General features: G+C 37.9%; 1 protein-coding gene and 1 pseudogene across 1 annotated transcript; one reads left to right on the plus strand and one right to left on the minus strand.

Annotated features, from left to right (window-relative positions):
* Positions 1 to 11,906: 11,906 nt before the first annotated feature.
* LOC141281895 (uncharacterized) lies at positions 11,907 to 15,209 on the minus strand (annotated as a pseudogene).
* Positions 15,210 to 18,133: 2,924 nt separating this feature from the next.
* LOC135733747 (NAD(P)(+)--arginine ADP-ribosyltransferase 2-like) lies at positions 18,134 to 19,474 on the plus strand. The gene is made up of 3 exons (XM_065252536.1): positions 18,134 to 18,218; positions 18,431 to 18,557; positions 18,701 to 19,474. Exons 2-3 carry the CDS (start codon positions 18,501 to 18,503, stop codon positions 19,472 to 19,474), a joined length of 831 nt encoding a protein of 276 aa, XP_065108608.1. The 5' UTR covers positions 18,134 to 18,218; positions 18,431 to 18,500.
* The last annotated feature ends 306 nt before the right edge of the window (positions 19,475 to 19,780 follow it).

Genomic DNA, 19,780 nt, shown 5'->3' on the forward strand with positions numbered 1-19,780 from the left:
TAAGCGAGCGTATTAATAATGTCACGTATACAGTAAAGTGCTAAGTTAAGCCAAAGTTGGCTGACTCTCCCTGGGACTAAAAAACCCCCTTAGGAGAAAACCCGGTGGGAAGAACTCCTAGAAGGACAAAAAACCCTAGGGAGAGATTAATATATATATATATATATATATATATATATATATATATATATATATATATATATATGTATGTATATATATATATATATATATATATATATATGTATGTATATATATATATGTATGTATATATATATGTATGTATATATATATGTATGTATATATAGACACGGTAGGGATAGGAAGCGGGTAAGCGGATTAAACTGGTTCAGCCGGTGGTCGTTGGTCGCGCATCGGCTGGGCATCACGTTGAAGGACAGATCAGTGGTGCGATGACCTTCACAGCAACAGGAACTGGGTCTGTTTGTCTCAATGTCCTCGGGGACGAGGACGAGACAGGGAGACAAAAACAGAATTCTATTAGCGTAGGGGCCGTTTGCATGTAATGCAAGTGTCATACATTATAGTGGTTTAATTCAGCTCGGTTCCAGACAGGCTAACTATTGCGGCAAGAGTAAATTACCCATATGAGGTATGTGAGTGCTTTGTTCTAGACAAAATAACTACTGCAGGAAAAAGTACATTTATTGGACATTCTATGTGAATGCTTTGTTAAAGAAGAATGTCTTAAGTTTAGATTTAAATTGCTCGACTGTGTCTGATGCTCGAACATTTTTTGGTAAGTCATTCCAGAGCTTAGGGGCCAAGTAGGAAAAAGATCTACCACCTTTAGACACTTTTGATATTCTAGGGATAATTAATTAACCAGAATTTTGTGATCGCAGTTTACGTGGTGGATTGTATTCTGATAGTAATTCTTTAATATACGAGGGCGCTCGGCCATTTAATGCTTCGTAGGTGATATAGTAATAAATTTTATGCAATATTTAACTGGTAGCCAGTGTAAAGATGCCAGAATTGGACTAATGTGATCATATTTTTTAGATCGAGTAAGCACTCTTGCGGCGGCGTTTTGAACCAGCTGTAGCTTTTTTACCTGATTTGCATTGCATCCCCCGAGTAACGAGTTACAATAGTCTATTCTAGAGGTCATAAAAGCATGGATAAGCTTTTCTGCATCTGATGCAGACAGCATATGGCGTATTTTTGAGATATTTCTAAGATGGAAGAATGCTGTGTGGCAGACGTTGGAGATATGACTATCGAAAGATAGATTGCTGTCAAACATTACGCCTAAATTCTTAACCGTGGAAGATGGCACCACCGTGCAGCCATCTATGGGCAACTTGTAATCTGACATATTATGTTTGGAGCGATTTGGTTCAATAATAAGTATCTCAGTCTTATTGGAGTTTAGCATAAGAAAGTTATGTGCCATCCAGTCCCTAATATCACTAATGCAGTCTGTTAGTTTAGCAAACTGGTGTGTTTCGCTCGGATGTGACAAGATGTAAAGCTGGGTATCATCCGCATAGCAGTGAAAACTTATGTTATGTAAATGTACTATTGGGTATAGTGGTGGCTGCTTGCGTAGTTTCTATGTTTTCCCTAATAAACATAATTTTGTTAGTAAAGAAGTTCATAAAGTCTTTACTATTGTGTTGGAGTTTACTATTGGTTTCTGTTTGTTCTTTGTTTCTAGTCAGTTTCGCAACTGTGCTAAAGAGGAAACGAGGGTTGTTATGATTTTCTTTAATAAGCGTACTGAGATAGGTAGATCTGGCGGTTTTAATAGCCTGTCTGTAGTTTTGAACACTCTCTTTCCATGCTGAACGCCATACCTCTAACTTTGTGTTTCGGTAGTTTCTTTCCATTTTTCTAGCTACTTTATTAAGGGCTGCAGTATGATGGTCATACCATGGAGCTGGCGTTTTTTCTTTGATTCTCTTTTTTCGAATGAGAGCAACGGCATCCATCGTGCTAGAGCAAACGTTGTTCAGGTTGTCTAATATAATATCCAGATCTTCACGGTTATCTGCTACATGTTTCATTTGAGACAGGTCTGGAAGAGTGCTAGTAAAGCTATCTTTAGTGGTGGAAATTATTGTTCTGGCTAATCTGTAGCATGTTGTAGACTGGGCGGTCCTATCTAGAAGTATTGTGTATGCCACAAGGCAATGGTCTGAAACGGCATCGCTCTGGGGTGATATTTTGATGTCATTAATATTGAGTCCGAGTGACAGAATTAAGTCTAATGTGTGCTTACGAGTATGCGTGGGCCCTGACACGTTTTGTTTAATACCGAGAGAATTTAGAACATCCAAAAATGCACGTCCTAATGCATCTTTTGAGTTATCCACATGGATATTAAAATCACCAACGATAAGAGCTTTATCTACAGTGACTGTAAGCTCAGATAGGAAGTCTGCTATTTCTTTAAGAAAATCTGTGTGGTGGCCCGGAGGCCTATATATGGTAGCTAAAATGAACAAAAGCTGTTTGTTGTTATGATCAGTTATTTCCATGTTTAACCCTTTAACTGCCACACCAAGAAAAAGGCATTTGAAAAATTTTTTGTTTGCATTTCTTATCTCCTTATGTCACCACTTAACACAATCAATGTATTTTTTTTCAACACATCCCATAATTTTTTAAAAATCGGCCTCTACCAAACGGTTGATATGTCACTTAAAGGAACTCAAACACATTCTATGGAAATTAGAAAATATGAACTATAATACTAATTTTTTACAAACATAATCCAAATAAAATGGTTTTGTATATTAAATCTTCTTTATTTATTGAAGTATAACATATTAAAATATTTCAGGTTTTTATTTTAACGCAGGACATGACATGTTTTCATGTTTTTTGCAATAAAAATGACCAAAATTAACAAAAATAAGGATATTCTGCATTTAAAACCTAAAATAAAAGAAGGCCAAAGATAGTAATACAATGGCATATTAGTATTTTATGATTTAAGAAACACACTGTCAAGTTTGGTAGTGCAAAATAATTTTTTTTGTCTTTTTTTAGATAAATTAAAGGGGTCACGGCATGAAAATCTGAGATTTTCCATGTTTAAGTGCTATGATTGGGTCCCCAGTGCTTCTATCAACCTAGCAAATGTGAGAAAGATCAACCCAGTAACTTAGTTTTGGTAAACCATTCTCTGTAAGCATGTGAAAAAACAGGTAATTGAAATGTGGCTCCCCTTGTGATGTCAGAAGGAGCCCTTATTATAATAATACCACCCCTTAATTTGCACTTTCCAACCACAGCACTGCCATTTCCAGTGTTTTAATCCAGAGAGGGAGAGACAGAGAAAATAATTCACAGCACAACTAAGTTTCAATTTCAACAAACCACCATCATTGTGATCTGTGTTTGCACTTCATCCGCTCATTTGCATTTTAAAGGACACACCCAAAACTGCACATTTTTGCTCACACCTGCAAAGTGGCAATTTTAACATGCTATAATAAATTATTTATATGATATTTTGAGCTAAAACATCACATATGTGCTCTGGGGACACCAAAAATTTATTTGACATCTTAAAAAAGTCCTGTGACATGGCCCCTTTAACATTTATTTGTAAACCAGCAATGCTGTGTAGAGTAAGCCAACATTGCAGACAATCCTTCAAACAATTTAAAACATAATTTAAGAAGTAATTATTGATTAATTAATGAGTAATTATGATTTCCATACATTAATTATATGAATTCATTATAGTTATTTCAAAAAAATATCCAGAAGTGGCAAAAATACATACTTAAGAAATGATCTCAATATATTAAATAAGAAATAACAATAGCTGTGTCATATTCATAGCTGTGAATGATCAGAAATTTATATTTCATAGCAAATAGTACACTCTGACTGCAGAATTGGATGATCTGAAAACATTACCCTAGCTTTTCTACTTTTACCATTAAGTGACAAATCAACCGTTTGGTTGAGCATGTTTTTGAAAAATTATTCAAAACACATGAAAGTTTTTTCATGGCACCAAGTAACATAATTTTGTAAAGTTAGGGCTCTTACAGTGTAATATGTCAAAAAAATATGGTTTCCTTGCAAAATTTCAACAAGAACAGTTCATATAACAGAAGTGATTTTTTAATTTCTAAAATCCACATAACAAGATGTGTTGTGACAAGTGCTGTTGATTGATACATTGATATCTAGTGGATTTTTTTGGCAAAACATATCTTACACAAATAGTAGAGATGGCTCAATCAGCTTGAGTTAAGTTAGGTACTCCTCTCAATAAAATATAGGGACTCAAAATGTGCTCAACCGTTTGGTTGAGCTGGCAGTTAAAGGGTTAACAGTATTATTTCAAAAAAATTAAATTTTAGTTCTGATTTATGGTTTACTTTGAACATTTTGTTATATATTGTAGCTACACCACCCCCTCTCCCTTTTAGACGAGGAACGTGTTTATAATAATAGTCTTCTGGGGTGGATTCGTTTAAACTGATGTAATCGTCTGCTTTAAGCCAGGTCTCTGTTAAACAGAGTGCATCTAAGTTTTGGTCAGTAATTATTTCATTGATAATAGGTTCTTTATTCGTAAGCGATCTAATGTTAAGAAGGCCGAATTTTAACATTTGAGTTTCATCTGCTAATGTATTGTGTTTTAATTTTATGTTAATAAGATTTGTATGAGACGAGGTAAACGGTGCTCTGTATTTATTTGTTCGAGGAACAGACACAGTCGAGATGTGTTGGTACTCTGGTAAAAAAGGCTCTATGTGCTGGGATATATGTGATCTTGACATGTCAAGGCAGCTAACAGACTGACGGGTAAGCCGATCTGTCTGTTTCCTGACCTGGGCCCTGGATAGTCAGACAAAAGCAAAAGTAAGACTATTGGTCAGATTTCTAGAGAGTATAGCACTTCCTTCCGGAGACGGATGGAGGCCATCTCTCTTTAGCAGGTCAGATCTTCCCCGGAAATGCTTCCAATTGTCTATAAACCCTACGTTATGCTGAGGTCACCACTTTGACATCCAGCCATGAAGAGACACTAATCTACTGTAAGTTTCATCCCCCCGGTAGGCGGGGAGGGGACCAGAGCAAATTACATTGTCTGACATTGTTCTTGCAATTTCACACACCTCTTTAATAGTATCTTTGGTGATCTCCGACTGGCGGAGTCTGGTGTCATTCGTGCCGGCGTGAATAACAATCTTAGAAAACTTACGTTTAGCATTAGCCAGCACTTTAAGTTTTGATCTAATGTCAGACGCTCTGGCTCCCGGTATACAATCGACTATGGTGGCTGGTGCCTCAATATCAACATTCCTGAGTATCGAATCTCCAATAACCAGGGCACTTTTAACAGACGACTCAGCCGGTGTATTGCTGAGTGGAGAAAATCTGTTTGATATTAAAACAGGAGCGTGATTTGGGTGCCGAATGCGACTATGCGGCCTGACAGTCACCCAGTTAGTCAGCCGCCTTGACTCTGAAGTCGGAACCGAGCCAGGTGTATTACGCATAACACTAGGCGCACCCGAAACAGTGTTTGTAACATTAACATTAGCATTAACATTAACATTACTGTCCTCAACTAGCGTTCGGATGCGCGATTCTAGTTCTGCAACCTTCTCCGTCAGCCTTACTACTTCAATACACTTAGCACATGTAAACCCCTCTATGCTGACGGAAGAAGCTAAACTGTACATGTGGCAAGTAGTGCAGGTTACAATGACAAGCAGAGTCTTACCGTTTTCATGCTGGGCGATGGCGTCTCCGTTAGCCCCAAGCAGTCCGTGAAGCTGCATCGAGACGGGTGCTGGCTCGCAGCACGCCTCGGCCGCCTACGAGCGTCTGTGGTCAGGGTGATGTGAGGTATGCTGACTCTGCGAAGGCCGGGCAGCACCTCCTTCACAGCTTCCCGATCTGGTGTGGACAGGTCAGAAAAGCATACATCGTATGAATCCGCCATTAGATCGCCAACGAAGGCAGGTTTAAGTAAACAGACGGTAAGAAATGCTAGCTTTAACCTGCACCGAGTGGTGATGCTAGCGGGCTATATGCTAACACTGGGTGTTTACAAGTGATAAAATCGTTTCGCTTAGTAATACAATTCAGTAATCGTCAAGGTGAAGTATTCCTGAGATAAGCAATAAGTTATATTATATAGATAGGAATAAGATAGTGAAAAAATAGGATTTAGCTGATAAGCTCAACGGAGCTTCGGGCTTGCGACTCCTCGTCGCTCTCTCTCAGCGTCTCTCTCTGATGACGTCAGCGTCTCTCTCTCAGCGTCTCTCTCTCTCAGCATCTCTCTCTCAGCGTCTCTCTCTCAGCGTCTCTCTCTCAGCGTCTCTCATCTGCCTCCAGGTTCTAAACCGGTTTCACTTCAAGGTGATAGAAAATGACTTGTACAACAGAGTGAACTTTTCTTGAGGGAAAAAAGGAAGATGGATTTTGTTTACAAATAATCCACAGGCTATTTTGGTAAGTTTAATGCATTTAATTTAGTAATCAAATAATATTTGCAAAATGTAAATTATGTTAATATCACTTTTTAATAGTAAACCTTTGAAAAACTCTTTGCATTATCTTTGAATAATAGACTGTCAAAGTAATATTTTATACTTTTGATTACTCAAAACACTTTGTGAGCTTTTTTAAGAACATTTCAAATACCTTTCAAGCGGGTTTCTGTATAATATTTGCTGCGTCTCATTTTGTAGTGTCATTTTTAATAAAGTACAATTTGACTGTTATTCCTTGAGGTATAAAATACGATAATTTCCATTTTACTTTGTAATTAAACTGTTAATGTGTTTTTTTTCCGTAACGTCATGATGATATTATTGTTGTTGTCACTGTCATATCATCATCATGGGAACTGCAAAAATAAATTAATAAAACTGAGAGCTGCGGCAGTACTTTTCATGTGGCCCTAGCTTAACCTGCATTTTCCTGGACTGTGAGAGGAAACCATAGACTGTAAAAAATATGGACGTAGTGTCCGTGACGTCACCCATAGGTTTGTGAATAGCTTTTTTAAAGCCAACAGCATTGCCTGCCGTCGCCATCTTGGCCATGCTTCACCGCCCATCACTCGCGGGTAACGTAAAATAGGTAAAGAGACGGGACATTGGCTGGTTGCTGAAACCACACCCGCCTAGCTCGATTCTAGTGACAGCTGTGGCAGTTCAACCCTCACTCAAGTGGCCATGGCGTTAATTATGCAGAACTTTAAGGCTTAATATATTTTAAAACAGATAAGTAATTAAAAAAATTCACCCCACTCACAGTTGTCACGAAGGGCAAAAGTAGCTATATAGACCAAAAACACTTTTTGTACCAGGCTGTAAACATATTTTCTACTGTAAAGTTGGGCATTTTAACTCTTTCGTCACCATCGACGAGATAACTCGCTTCCCTGCCAGTGACGAGAATTTCTGGCTTTCCGCAATACCGCTATTATCCACTTCTGCAACTTATACAACCCGGAAGTAGCGCCTCACGTGAAAGAGAAAGAACTCTGTGTATGTTTTAAAGATCGATCTGCATCTGATCTTTATCAAAAGTCCTTCACAAAAATTGAATTATCTCAGCTTTTTGATCAAAATTGGGTGTTTTTGAAGAAACCTACCCATATTAGAGAGGTGATAAAAGATAACTAATGAAGGTAGGATGAAACAGTTTTTTTGAAAGCATAGAGTCTGTTCTTTCATTTGATGTACTATTTGTTTATATATTTAAAGAAGAACATTTTCTGGAAGGCATTAAACTTTTGTGAAAATCATGAAAAATGCTGGCGCTGGCTGGCAACTTTTGCTACCCGCTGTACCACTGTGCACCTTCTCTTCCTATTAAAACATTTAGATTTCTGCATCAATATACATTTTTAAAAACCTTTTGAAATAAAATGTAATTTGCTTATTTACTGTTGTTCTGTTAAGCTTTACTTCTTAAGTCACTTTTGTTTGCTTCTGTTTAGTAAGGAAAAGCTCATTTCATCTTGGTATGACGTAATTTCACCTTTGACGTAATGTATCTTCATGTTCTTTTGCTATTTTATTTATTTTTTGTCAGTTATCATGCCTGACACAAAGCTGTCAAACCGCAGACAGAAACTGTTGCTTAGTCATGTGTCATAAATCTTGTGGTAATAGAGGATCTGTTTGTCACGTAGCACAGAGCTGGAGCCTCATTTATAAAGCTTGCATACACATAAAAGTAGAGATGCTTCAATAAAATCAACATTAGATTCACGTTATCACGGCGATGAAATCCAGCAGTTATTTGTGCTTGTACTGAATAATAATTATTGTTTCATAAAGATCTTGTAAAATCCCATCTTAAATCATTGATATGCGGGCAGCAGTCATGAGGTAATTTACATTGACCATTTATGGTTAAAAAATGGGTGTGTGCAGGGCGGGATATTGCTTGCAGGTGGGCGTATGCATGGTTTTTAGATTCGTATGCTAAAGTGTTTTGTACTTACGTACTTTTAGTAAGGATCCTACGAATGTTTAAAAATGAGGCCCCAGATGTTAACCCTTGGTGGTAGATATCATAGCCACACCATTTGATTGCACATATAATCTTTCAACAGCGACAAACATTCACACATCAGTGTCCTCTTACACAATACATTTTTGCAAACAATATTTAAATCTAAGATAGGAGAAAAGTATATATAAATATATTTGTCCTATGTTTAGGACTTTGTGTGCCATCAGCCAATTAGACCTCTTACTTGAGTCAACATGACTACAACATGATTCTCCATCTACGAGCTTCACTCATGCTTTAAAACATCCACCATTGTGCCCATACCAATTGCAAGATGCCAAATATCAAACCAATCATGCACTTTAAGGAAACCCATCTTCTATTGATCAGAGACCACACAGAGCTATGATAACCAGATACTGTAACCATGAACCTTGCAGTAAACTAATACTGACAACATTCAAACTTCATTTATTTAGTATTGGAATGTCCAATATTTTAATGAAAAGGCTGTGGAAACAGAATAGCCAGATTAAAACAAATGAAAGATCATTTTAAACAAGAAAACATCTCTAAACACATTTACCGTCATTGGTCAATACCTCATTCACACCATACTCATCATGATACTCAGCATACTCATTTTCATCCTTGTGTCACTAACACCTCTTTCAGCAACAACCTATTTGCAGTTTAGTTATCCATTTCAGTTTTAGTTTATGGACATGGACTCTTATGTCTTTTGTTTTAACCCTTCAAAACTTGCTTTCAAGTTCATGACCAATCATCTGGTGATAGTATTTAAACTCTCCTAATGTCTCTCTGGGAGTACCCCAATTCAGGGGCTGCGGCCTTCCAAGGCCATAGTTTAAGGCCAATGAGGTCACCGGGCGCAATGAAGGCTGTTTCAATTCGAAGGCTCCTTCAGCTGCAGCCTACAAATGTGGCCTTTGTTTCCCCTGAAACCCAGGATCCATAGATGAATCTGTCACAGCCTTGGCTATCCAAAGATTCAATGTGTGCCTGTAACGTCTGGGTATTTTGAAATAAACATTCAGAACTTTAGATAAATAAAAGTATATATTTTGCAAAGTAAGGTCCTTGTCACTGTTTTACTATGATAAATTATGTTTTAAGGATGTGAATTAATATTATTACTGCAATATTGTGCATGTTGCAATTTACTTTTGTATATTTCTAAGGTCACCCTTCGTGTAAGATTTAGCCAAAGTGCAGTTAAAGTTAATGTGGCACGTTGTTCAAACCTTCCTTTATTGACAGCAGGCAAAAAAAGTAAACTACTTCTATGTTAAATTAACATGCCAGCTGTTGTGCCTCGCAAATCATAAAGTATACTACAGTACACTCACCTAAAAGATTATTAGGAACACCATACTAATACTGTGTTTAACCCCCTTTCGCCTTCAGAACTGCCTTAATTCTACGTGGCATTGATTCAACAAGGTGCTGAAAGCATTCTTTAGAATTGGCCCATATCTTGCAGTTGATGGAGATTTGTGGGATGCACATCGAGGGCACGAAGCTCCTGTTCCATCACTTCCCAAAGATGCTCTATTGGGTTGAGATCTGGTGACTGTGGGGGCCATTTTAGTACAGTAAACTCATTTTCATGTTCAAGAAACCAATTTGAAATGATTCGAGCTTTGTGACATGGTGCATTATCCTGCTGGAAGTAGCCATCTGAGGATTCAATTCAATTCAATTCAATTTTATTTATATAGCGCTTTTCACAATTTGTGATTGTTTCAAAGCAGCTTTACAATAATAGAAGCAGTGGAAAGCATAGAAAAACGACGGATAGCACAACATAATACACGATAGCAAAAGCAGCTAAATTTGCTGCGGCTATGAATCAACATTATAAGCGTGCGTATTGCTAATGTAACGTAAAGAAGAGGGTGCTAAGTTAAGCCCAAGAAGGCTGCCTCCCCAGGTTGAAAAACCCCCTAGGAGAAAAAAACCCCAGGCTCAGCCGGGGAAGTAAAAAAAAGTCTTAGGAGGGAAAAACCCTTGGGAGATATATTTATATATACATTGAAACGATTAAGGAGATTAGGCGGAGGTAAAGCGGGTTCTGCTGGTGGTCGCTGGTCATGCATCAGCTGGGCATCACGTTGACGGTCTGCCGGTGAGTCAGAGGTGTGCCGACTTTCACATTTACCGGAACTGGGTCTGTTTGTCTCAAGTGTCCTCGGAGACAAGGACGAGACATGAAGAAAGAAAAGCAAAACCCAATTAGCGTAGGGGCCATTCATATGTATACACATGTACATATACACAAACATACATACATACATACATATATACATATATACATATACATACATACATACATACATATATACACACACATATATATATATATATATATATATATATATATATATATATATATATATATTCACACATACATACACATACATACACACACACATACATATACGTATTGAAGATACGTCATCCCAGTGACAGACTCTGCACAGTTTGGTTTAGGGAGAACGAGAAAAATGCACGGGACGGCGAATGTTTTAGGAAATGGATGCAGTGACACCCTTTTAAGGACTGAAGTCCCGCCCCCGACTAGTGGGCTTAACACCACAAATCTATACCCACAGAGCTTTATTGAAATCCGGACGAGCAAGGGAGTAAAGTGGAGACGGGGACGTGACTGCGCCAGCCATCTCCCTGATGCCTGTCTGGGCTTCACAGTACTCCCCTACTCGACTCAGAAACCTCAGGTGGAGGGCGGAACAAGTGATAACATAATGCCATACATAATTTTCAATCACTCCTCTGCGCTTGGCAATTAATGGCCCGATTCGGGGTTTTATTGGTCTAGTGTTGAAGTTTTGGCCTTGTATTGTGGTTTGTATGTGCACAAAGTAGCGTTTCTTTTCCTTATATGGGCGGCAGTGGCTCAGTGGTTCATGTAGGTTGTCTACAAACCGAAAGGTTGGTGGTTCAATCCCCGGCTCCACCGGACCAAGTGTCGAGGTGTCCTTGAGCAAGACACCTAACCCCAGCTGCGCCCGACGAGCTGGATGGCGCCTTGCATGGCTGACACCGCCGTCGGTGTATGAATGTGTGCGTGAATGGGTGAATGTGAGGCAAACTTGTAAAGCGCTTTGGATGGCCATAGGTCTGTTAAAAGCACTATATAAATGCAGTCCATTTACTTATATGTAGCCTTTTCTATTTTAAACGTGACATTTGTTTTTGAAAGTTTATGCCTCGGCTCATGGTTTGCTGCACATATATAAACAAGTAAGGAGAGATTAAACATTTTCTTAAGTTTATTAATAGCATTTACCATGCTTTGAAATGTTGATGAAAATGAGGATTTAGTTTATTTATTTATCAGGTTGTACAAGCTATCTATTGTGAGATGAGTACCATTACTAAAACAGTTATGTGAATGCCTTGTTAAAGAGAAAAGTTTTAAGTCTAGATTTAAAGGTATCTATTGTGTCTGATTCTCGGACAACGGTTGGTAAATCATTCCAGAGCTTAGGGGCTAAGTAGGAAAAGGATCTTCCACCTTTAGACACTTTTGATATTTTAGGGATAACTAAGAGACCAGAGTTTTGCGAACGCAGTGCACGTGATGGATTGTATTCTGATAGTAATTCTCTAAGATATGAGGGTGCTAGGCCATTTAAGGCTTTGTAGGTGGTAAGTGATATTTTAAATTGTATGCGATAATTAACTGGTAGCCAGTGTAAAGATGCTAGAATTGGACTTATGTGGTCATACTTCTTAGATCGAGTAAGCACTCTTGCAGAAGCGTTTTGAACTAGCTGCAGCTTGTTTACCTGATTTGCATGGCATCCCCCAAGTTACAATAGTCTATTCTAGAGGTCATAAAAGCATGGATAAGCTTCTCTGCGTCAGATGTAGACAGTATATGGCGTATTTTTGAGATATTTCTAAGATGGAAGAATGCTGTGCGGCAGACATTGGAGATATGGCTGTCGAAGGATAAATTTCTGTCGAACATCACACCTAAGTTCCTAACCGAGGAAGATGGTACCACAGTGCAGCCATCTATGTGCAACTTGTAATCTGACATATTATGTTTGTAGCGATTCGGTTCAATAATAAGCATCTCTGTCTTATTGGAGTTGAGCTTAAGAAAGTTATGTGCCATCCAGTCACGAACATCGCTAATGCAGTCTGTTAGCTTAGAAAACGTGTGGGTTTCGCTGGGATGTGAGGAGATGTAAAGCTGGGTATCATCCGCATAGCAGTGAAAACTTATGTTATGTTTCCTGATAATGTCTCCTAGAGGTAACATATATAATGAGAACAGGATAGGACCTAAAACTGATCCCTGCGGTACACCATATTTAACCAGGGAGTGATATGACTCTTCCTCATTTACATAAACAAAGTGATAGCGATTGGTTAGATACAACCTAAACCAGGCTAACGCCTGACCACTGATACCAACATAGTTTTCTAGTCTATTGAGTAAGATTGTGTGGTCTATTGTGTCAAAGGCTGCGCTAAGGTCTAGTAATATAAGGATTGAGATTTCACCACGATCGGATTAACAGGAGGTCATTTGTAACTCTAAGCAACGCTGTCTCTGTGCTATGGTGGGGCCTGAATCCTGATTGGAACTTTTCATACGTACTATTATTTGTCAAGAATGTGCGTAACTGGCTTGCCACTACTTTTTCTAATATTTTCGAAAGAAAAGGGAGATTTGAGATTGGTCTAAAGTTATTAAGCTCTCCCTGATCAAGCTGTGGTTTTTTAATCAGCGGTTTAATAACTGCTAGCTTGAAAGCTGTTAAAAGGTATCCTATTTTTAGCGATGAGTTAAAGATATTTAGAACCGGGGTTGACACTACAGGGAATACCTCTTTAAGTAGTTTTGTGGGAACGGGGTCTAATATACAGGACGATGATTTGGATGATGTGACTAGTTTATAGAGCTCATCTATTGTAGTAGGTTTAAATGAATCAAGATGTTCATATGGTAATCTAGTGTTTAGTGAACTAATGGGTAGAGTGATGGCTGCTTGGGTAGTTACGATGTTTTCCCTAATAGCCGTAATTTTGTTAGAAAAGAAGTTCATGAAATCGTTACTATTGTGTTGGAGTTTACTATTGGTTTCTGTTTGTTCTTTGTTTCTTGTCAGTTTTGCAACTGTGCTAAAGAGGAAACGAGGGTTGTTATGATTTTCTTTAATAAGCGTACTGAGATAGGTAGATCTGGCCGTTTTTATAGCCTGTCTGTAGTGTTTAACACTCTCTTTCCATGCTACACGCCATACCTCTAACTTTGTGCTTCTATAATTTCTTTCCATTTTTCTAGCTGCCTTTTTAAGAGCTGCGGTGTGATGATCATACCATGGAGCTGGCGGTTTTTCTTTGATTTTCTTTTTTCGAATGGGAGCAACGGCATCCAATGTGTTAGAACAGACATTGTTTAGGTTTTCTATTTCAATATCTAGATCGTCACAGTTATCTGCTACATGTTGCATTTGGGACAGGTCTGGAAGAGTGCTGATAAAGCTATCTTTAGTGGTGGAAATTATTGTTCTGGCTAATCTGTAGCATGTTGTGGATTGAGTGATCCTCTAGAAGTACAGTGTATGACACAAGGTAATGGTCAGAAACTGCATCACTCTGAGGTGATATTTCGATGTCATTAATATTGAGTCCAAGTGACAGAATTAAGTCTAATGTGTGCTTACGAGTATGCGTGGGCCCTGACACGTTTTGTTTAATACCGAGAGAATTTAGAACATCCATAAATGCATGTCCTAATGCATATTTTGAGTTATCCACATGAATATTAAAATCACAAACGATAAGAGCTTTATCTACAGTGACTACAAGCTCAGACAGGAAATTTGCTATTTCTTTAAGGAAATCTGCATGGTGGCCCGGAGGTCTATAGATTGTAGCTAAGACAAAAGAAAGTTGTTTGTGGTTACGATCAGTTATTTCCATATTTAATAACATTAGTTCAAATGAGTTAAATTTTAGTTCAGATTTCTGGTTAACTTTAAAAATGTTGTTGTATATTGTAGCTACACCACCCCCTCTCCCCTTTAATCGAGGTTCGTGTTTATAATAATAGTCTTGTGGGGTGGATTCGTTTAAACTAGTGTAGTCATCTGCTTTAAGCCAGGTTTCTGTTAAACAGAGTGCATCTAAGTTTTGGTCATTAATTATTTCATTAACAATAGGTTCTTTATTGGTAAGCGATCTAATGTTAAGAAGGCCGAATTTTAACATTCGAGGTTCATCTTGTAATGTATTGTTTTCTAATTTTATGTTGATCAAATTTGTACGTGATGTGGCAAGCGGTGCTCTGTATTTGCTTGTTCGGGGAACAGATACAGTTGAAATGTGTTGATATTCTGGTAAGATCGACTCGAAGTGCTGGGATATATGTGATCTTGACATATCATGCCAGCTAACAGACGGACAGTTAAGCTGATCCGTCTGTTTCCTGACCTGGGCCCTGGATAGTCATACTATATCAGAATTAAGACTATTAATCAGATTTCTGGTGAGTATAGCACTTCCTTCTGATGTCGGATGAAGGCCATCTCGGGTTAGGAGGAATGGTCTACCCCAGAAATGCTTCCAATTGTCTATAAACCCTACATTATGCTGAGGGCACAACTTTGACATCCAGCCATTGAGAGACACTAATCTACTATGTGTTTCATCTCCCCGGTAGACGGGGAGGGGACCAGAGCATATTACATTGTCTGACATTGTTTTTGCAATTTCACACATCTCCTTAATATTATCTTTGGTGATTTCCGACTGTCGGAGTCTGGTGTCATTTGTTCCGGCGTGAATAACAATCTTAGAAAACTTCCGTTTAGCATTAGCCAGCACTTTAAGTTTGGATCTAATGTCAGACGTTCTGGCTCCCGGTATACAGTTGACTATGGTGTTTGGTGCCACAATGTTAGTGTTCCTGAGTATAGAATCTCCAATGACCAGGGCACTTTTAACAGGTGTTTCAGCTAGTGTATTCCTTAGGGGATCGAATCTGTTAGAAAGTACCGTAACGTTATGGGTCTTAGATGGACGCCGTATATGACTATGCCACCTGACAGTCACCCAGTTAGACCGCCAACTTGACTCTGATGTCGGAACCGAGCCATGTGTATTATGATAAACACTATGCGTGCTCGATACAGTATTTGTAATGTTTACATTAGCATCTGATGTCGGAACCGAGCCATTAGTCTTTTCGCTTGATACAGTATTTACAACAGTAACATTAGCGGTTTTGCTATCCTCAACTAGCGTTCGGATGCGCGATTCCAGTTCAGCAACCTTCTCAGTTAATCTTAATACTTCAATACACTTAGTGCATGTAAACCCATCTATGCTAACGGCAGAAGCTAAACTATACATGTAGCAAGTAGTACATGTTACAATAACAAGCGGAGTCTTACCGCTTGGGTACATGGTGGTCATAAAGGGATGGACATGGTCAGAAACAATGCTCAGGTAGGCCGTGGCATTTAAACGATGCCAATTGGCACTAAGGGGCCTAAAATGTGCCAAGAAAACATCCCCCACACCATTACACCACCAGCCTGCACAGTGGTAACAAGGCATGATGGATCCATGTTCTCATTCTGTTTACGCCAAATTCTGACTCTACCATCTGAATGTCTCAACAGAAATCGAGACTCATCAGACCAGGCAACATTTTTCCCGTCTTCAATTGTCCAATTTTGGTGAGCTTGTGCAAATTGTAGCCTCTTTTTCCTATTTGTAGTCGAGATGAGTGGTACCCAGTGGGGTCTTCTGCTGTTGTAGCCCATCCACCTCAAAGTTGTGTGTGTTGTGACTTCACAAATGCTTTGCTGCATACCTCGGTTGTAATCAGTGGTTATTTCAGTCAAAGTTGCTCTTCTATTAGCTTGAATCAGTCGGCCCATTCTCCTCTGACCTCTAGCATCAACAAGGCATATTCGAGGCCACTTTGATCTCAAGCGGCAGGTTGTTCCATAACCGGGGCCCTAGCTACCACCAAAACAGTTTGATCTAAAATCTAAAATCTTACATTATTACAACTTTTTTTATAATACAGTACTCAATAGGCCTATAAAGTACAGTATATCTCATATAGGATCAGTTATGTCTGGCTCTCTTTCAAAGGTTTTTTTCTCCAAAGGACTTTTTCCCCACATGGTTTTTTCCTAGTAGGTTTTTAACCCATTGGGAGCCAGCTTACATTAACTTAGAACTACTTTACATTACGTCCCATATACGTTACATTGTTACTCCGCTCAGTACATTGTTGTCCTAAGATTTGTCCTATGTTTTCTCTTGTTTTTAATACTGTAAAGCTGCTTCAGAACAATTAAACAATTGTGAAAAGCTCTATATAAATAAATTGAATTGATATTAAAATGGTGGCAAGTTAGTTACAGCCATAGCATTTGAATTGTTAAGTGATCATTTTGCCTCATATTGTTATTTACTTGATAATCATACTCTTGTCTTGATATGAGAAGTTTTAGTTTCTTATAAACAACAACTCACTGGTATTACAGCATTAGGGGTCATGACTGCACATCAAGTAATACGTGCAGTTCAGTGTGTTTTCCTAACAAGTTACAGCAAGGATGGCTGAACATCAACTGTACCGTATTCGGGCCATTTTTTTGTCAAGAGACATCATTCCTATCAAACGAGGGAAGTATAACATTTGCTCTTTGTTGGATGTTCAGAAGAACGCTGGATTTGAAGAGAGAATGCGATTAAAAAGCAATGCTACTCCATCAATATTGGATCCAGACAGAATAGCGCAGCTTATGTGGGTAAAACACTTTGAATAAGTATTGAAAGTAAGTTTGACTACGAAAAACAAAATGCAAAAAGCCCTATTACTTCTTGCTTTTGATGTTTTTAATGTAAAAATCATGCAAACCTCATGAATAGACCTCAGACGACAGTATAAAAAAACAAAAATGGCAGAGGAAGGGTACCTTTAATATATCAATCTTGCAAACATCCTGACACAAAGAAAAAAGCTTCATAATAAAAATCTTAGATGTTTTGATCATAGATATGTAAAATAAAGGCTAGATGTCTCGCCCGCACTGCTGGCCAATGGAGGTCGACGTCCGCACCTGGCGGCCATCTTACCTCAGATAGCTTGCTCACTCATAGCATTGTGTTTAATGGAGCATGTACTTTTAAATGACCATAACTTGCTCAATTTTTTTTACGATTTTCAAACGGTTTGGTTTGTTATAAACATCAGAGTTGTATGACACTGCACACTTATGAATAATTTTCATGAAACATGTTAAAGCATCCAGAATTATAGCCACGTTAATAATGTTTGAAAGAAACCAAATTGAAGAAAATTTAGCAAGTTATGGTCATTTAAAAGTAACTGCACCATTAAAACACAATGCTACGAGTTGTCTCAGATAGATGGCTGCCAGGTAATGAAGTTAGAGACTCCACCATAAGACATCTAGCCTTTATTATACACATCTATATTTATGTTGGTAACTGTAAAAAAAATGCTCATTAAATATTCAGATGTCATTTTCCTGGAAATCTTTGACCCGCCTCCTACTTTCAAAAGTATAAAACCCTCTTAGTTTGTTGCTCATTGCCAGATCTCAACATCATATCCACTTTACTGAACTTTGATACTTTGAAAATTGAAGAATCCTGGAACAAAATCACCTGAAGTCTGAACATCTGAAAAGGTTTGTTACTGTAAATGATTTTGTCCACCAAAGATGAATTTTAACTAATAGTTTACAGATATTATTAGACAATTCACGCTAGTTGTCTGCTGTTTTTGCTTTTTTTAAATGGCTCTTTATACAGTATATTAAAAAGAAGTTGTGATGTGCTGTTTTCTATTGTGCAAAGATGTTGGATTTATAACACAAATTGTATTTGTTGTCATTTGCAGTTTCTTTACTGTATTATATTCATACCTGATCTCCATTAGTTGTGCATCTGAGGATTGAGACTAAATCAGGATGTTGAGCATTGCAGCTCTTATTCTCATTGTCACCAGTAATGTTGTCCTAGGACAGGTAAGATTGAATTATGAGTCTGTATATTATTGTACAATATATTTAAAACAATGTAACATTGTGAAAAAGTCCGTTATAAATACATCATGAAAAATTACTAAGCATTATTACCTTTGATGTGGGGTTATTTCTCGTACCAACAGGATGACAGACACCCTGATGTAGGACAGATATATCCATTGGATATGGCGCCAGATTCAGTTGATGACATGTATAAAGGCTGTACAGAGAAGATGGAAAAACTAGTAAAGACAACATTTCTAAAGCAAGAAATCTGTAATAACACAGCTCAATTTGGAGCAGCTTGGATAAACAATACAGGACAATTTCCTGAATCAAAAAAATTGAAAATGCACCATTTAATTGCCATTTCTGTGTACACTGGTGATGAAATACCCATATATAAGGAATTCAATCCGAGTGTAAGGAGCGGTATACAAAAATACCAAAACAGAACATACAAATGGTATTCACTTCAGTTTTTGTTGACAGAAGCGATAAAGATTCTTAAGGAAACAAAACCGGGATGCATGATAACTTATCGTGGTACCAACCATATATATAATGAAGATGTTCTGAACACAGAGATTCGTTTTGGCTCCTTTGCCTCCTCCTCTATTAATAAGAGTGTAGCAATGGAATTTGGAACTCAATCTTGTTTTAAAATCAAAACTTGTTATGGTGCTAATGTGACAAAATATTCTGATTATCCTGGTGAGACAGAGGTGCTGATTCCCCCGTATGAGAAATTTAGGGTCATTAAAATCAAGAAAAGAGGTCAGAAAGGTGCCTGGTGTAACACTGTGTTTAAACTGGAGAGCTCAGGGACACAAAGTAACTTAAACTGTAAAATAGCATCAGTCAAGCCCAATAAATATCACAATATGGTAAATATCAAATATCTAAATTATCTCTGACTGACCAGCGTTCACAACTTCATTCTTCATTCTCTTTCCTTATAGCAGAACTTGCCAGCTGCTTTTAAAAACTTAAATTGTTTGAAATACAAGTTTCACAAAGTTAAAACTATACGAATAATCCGAAAGCATATTAATAAATGCACTTTGAATATATTTTCTCTTTTTATGTAGTTCTTATGAAACGGCTCTCTGAAATACTTTATTCTGATTGGTCAGTTGTGACACAAAGTGTAAAACTCCTCTTAAGAGTTACAGCTTAATGTATTACTTTATTGTTTCCATTCAAGTTTGAATTTGTTACAA

The sequence above is a fragment of the Paramisgurnus dabryanus genome, chromosome 3 (assembly GCF_030506205.2).
Source record: "Paramisgurnus dabryanus chromosome 3, PD_genome_1.1, whole genome shotgun sequence".
Classification (NCBI taxonomy): Eukaryota; Metazoa; Chordata; class Actinopteri; order Cypriniformes; family Cobitidae; genus Paramisgurnus; species Paramisgurnus dabryanus.

Coding starts and splice junctions, on each gene's coding strand:
- LOC135733747 (XM_065252536.1), top strand. CDS start 18,501: ATGTTGAGCATTGCAGCTCTTATTCTCATTGTCACCAGTAATGTTGTC. Junction 18,558..18,700: donor GTAATGTTGTCCTAGGACAG/GTAAGATTGAAT, acceptor TCGTACCAACAG/GATGACAGACACCCTGATGT.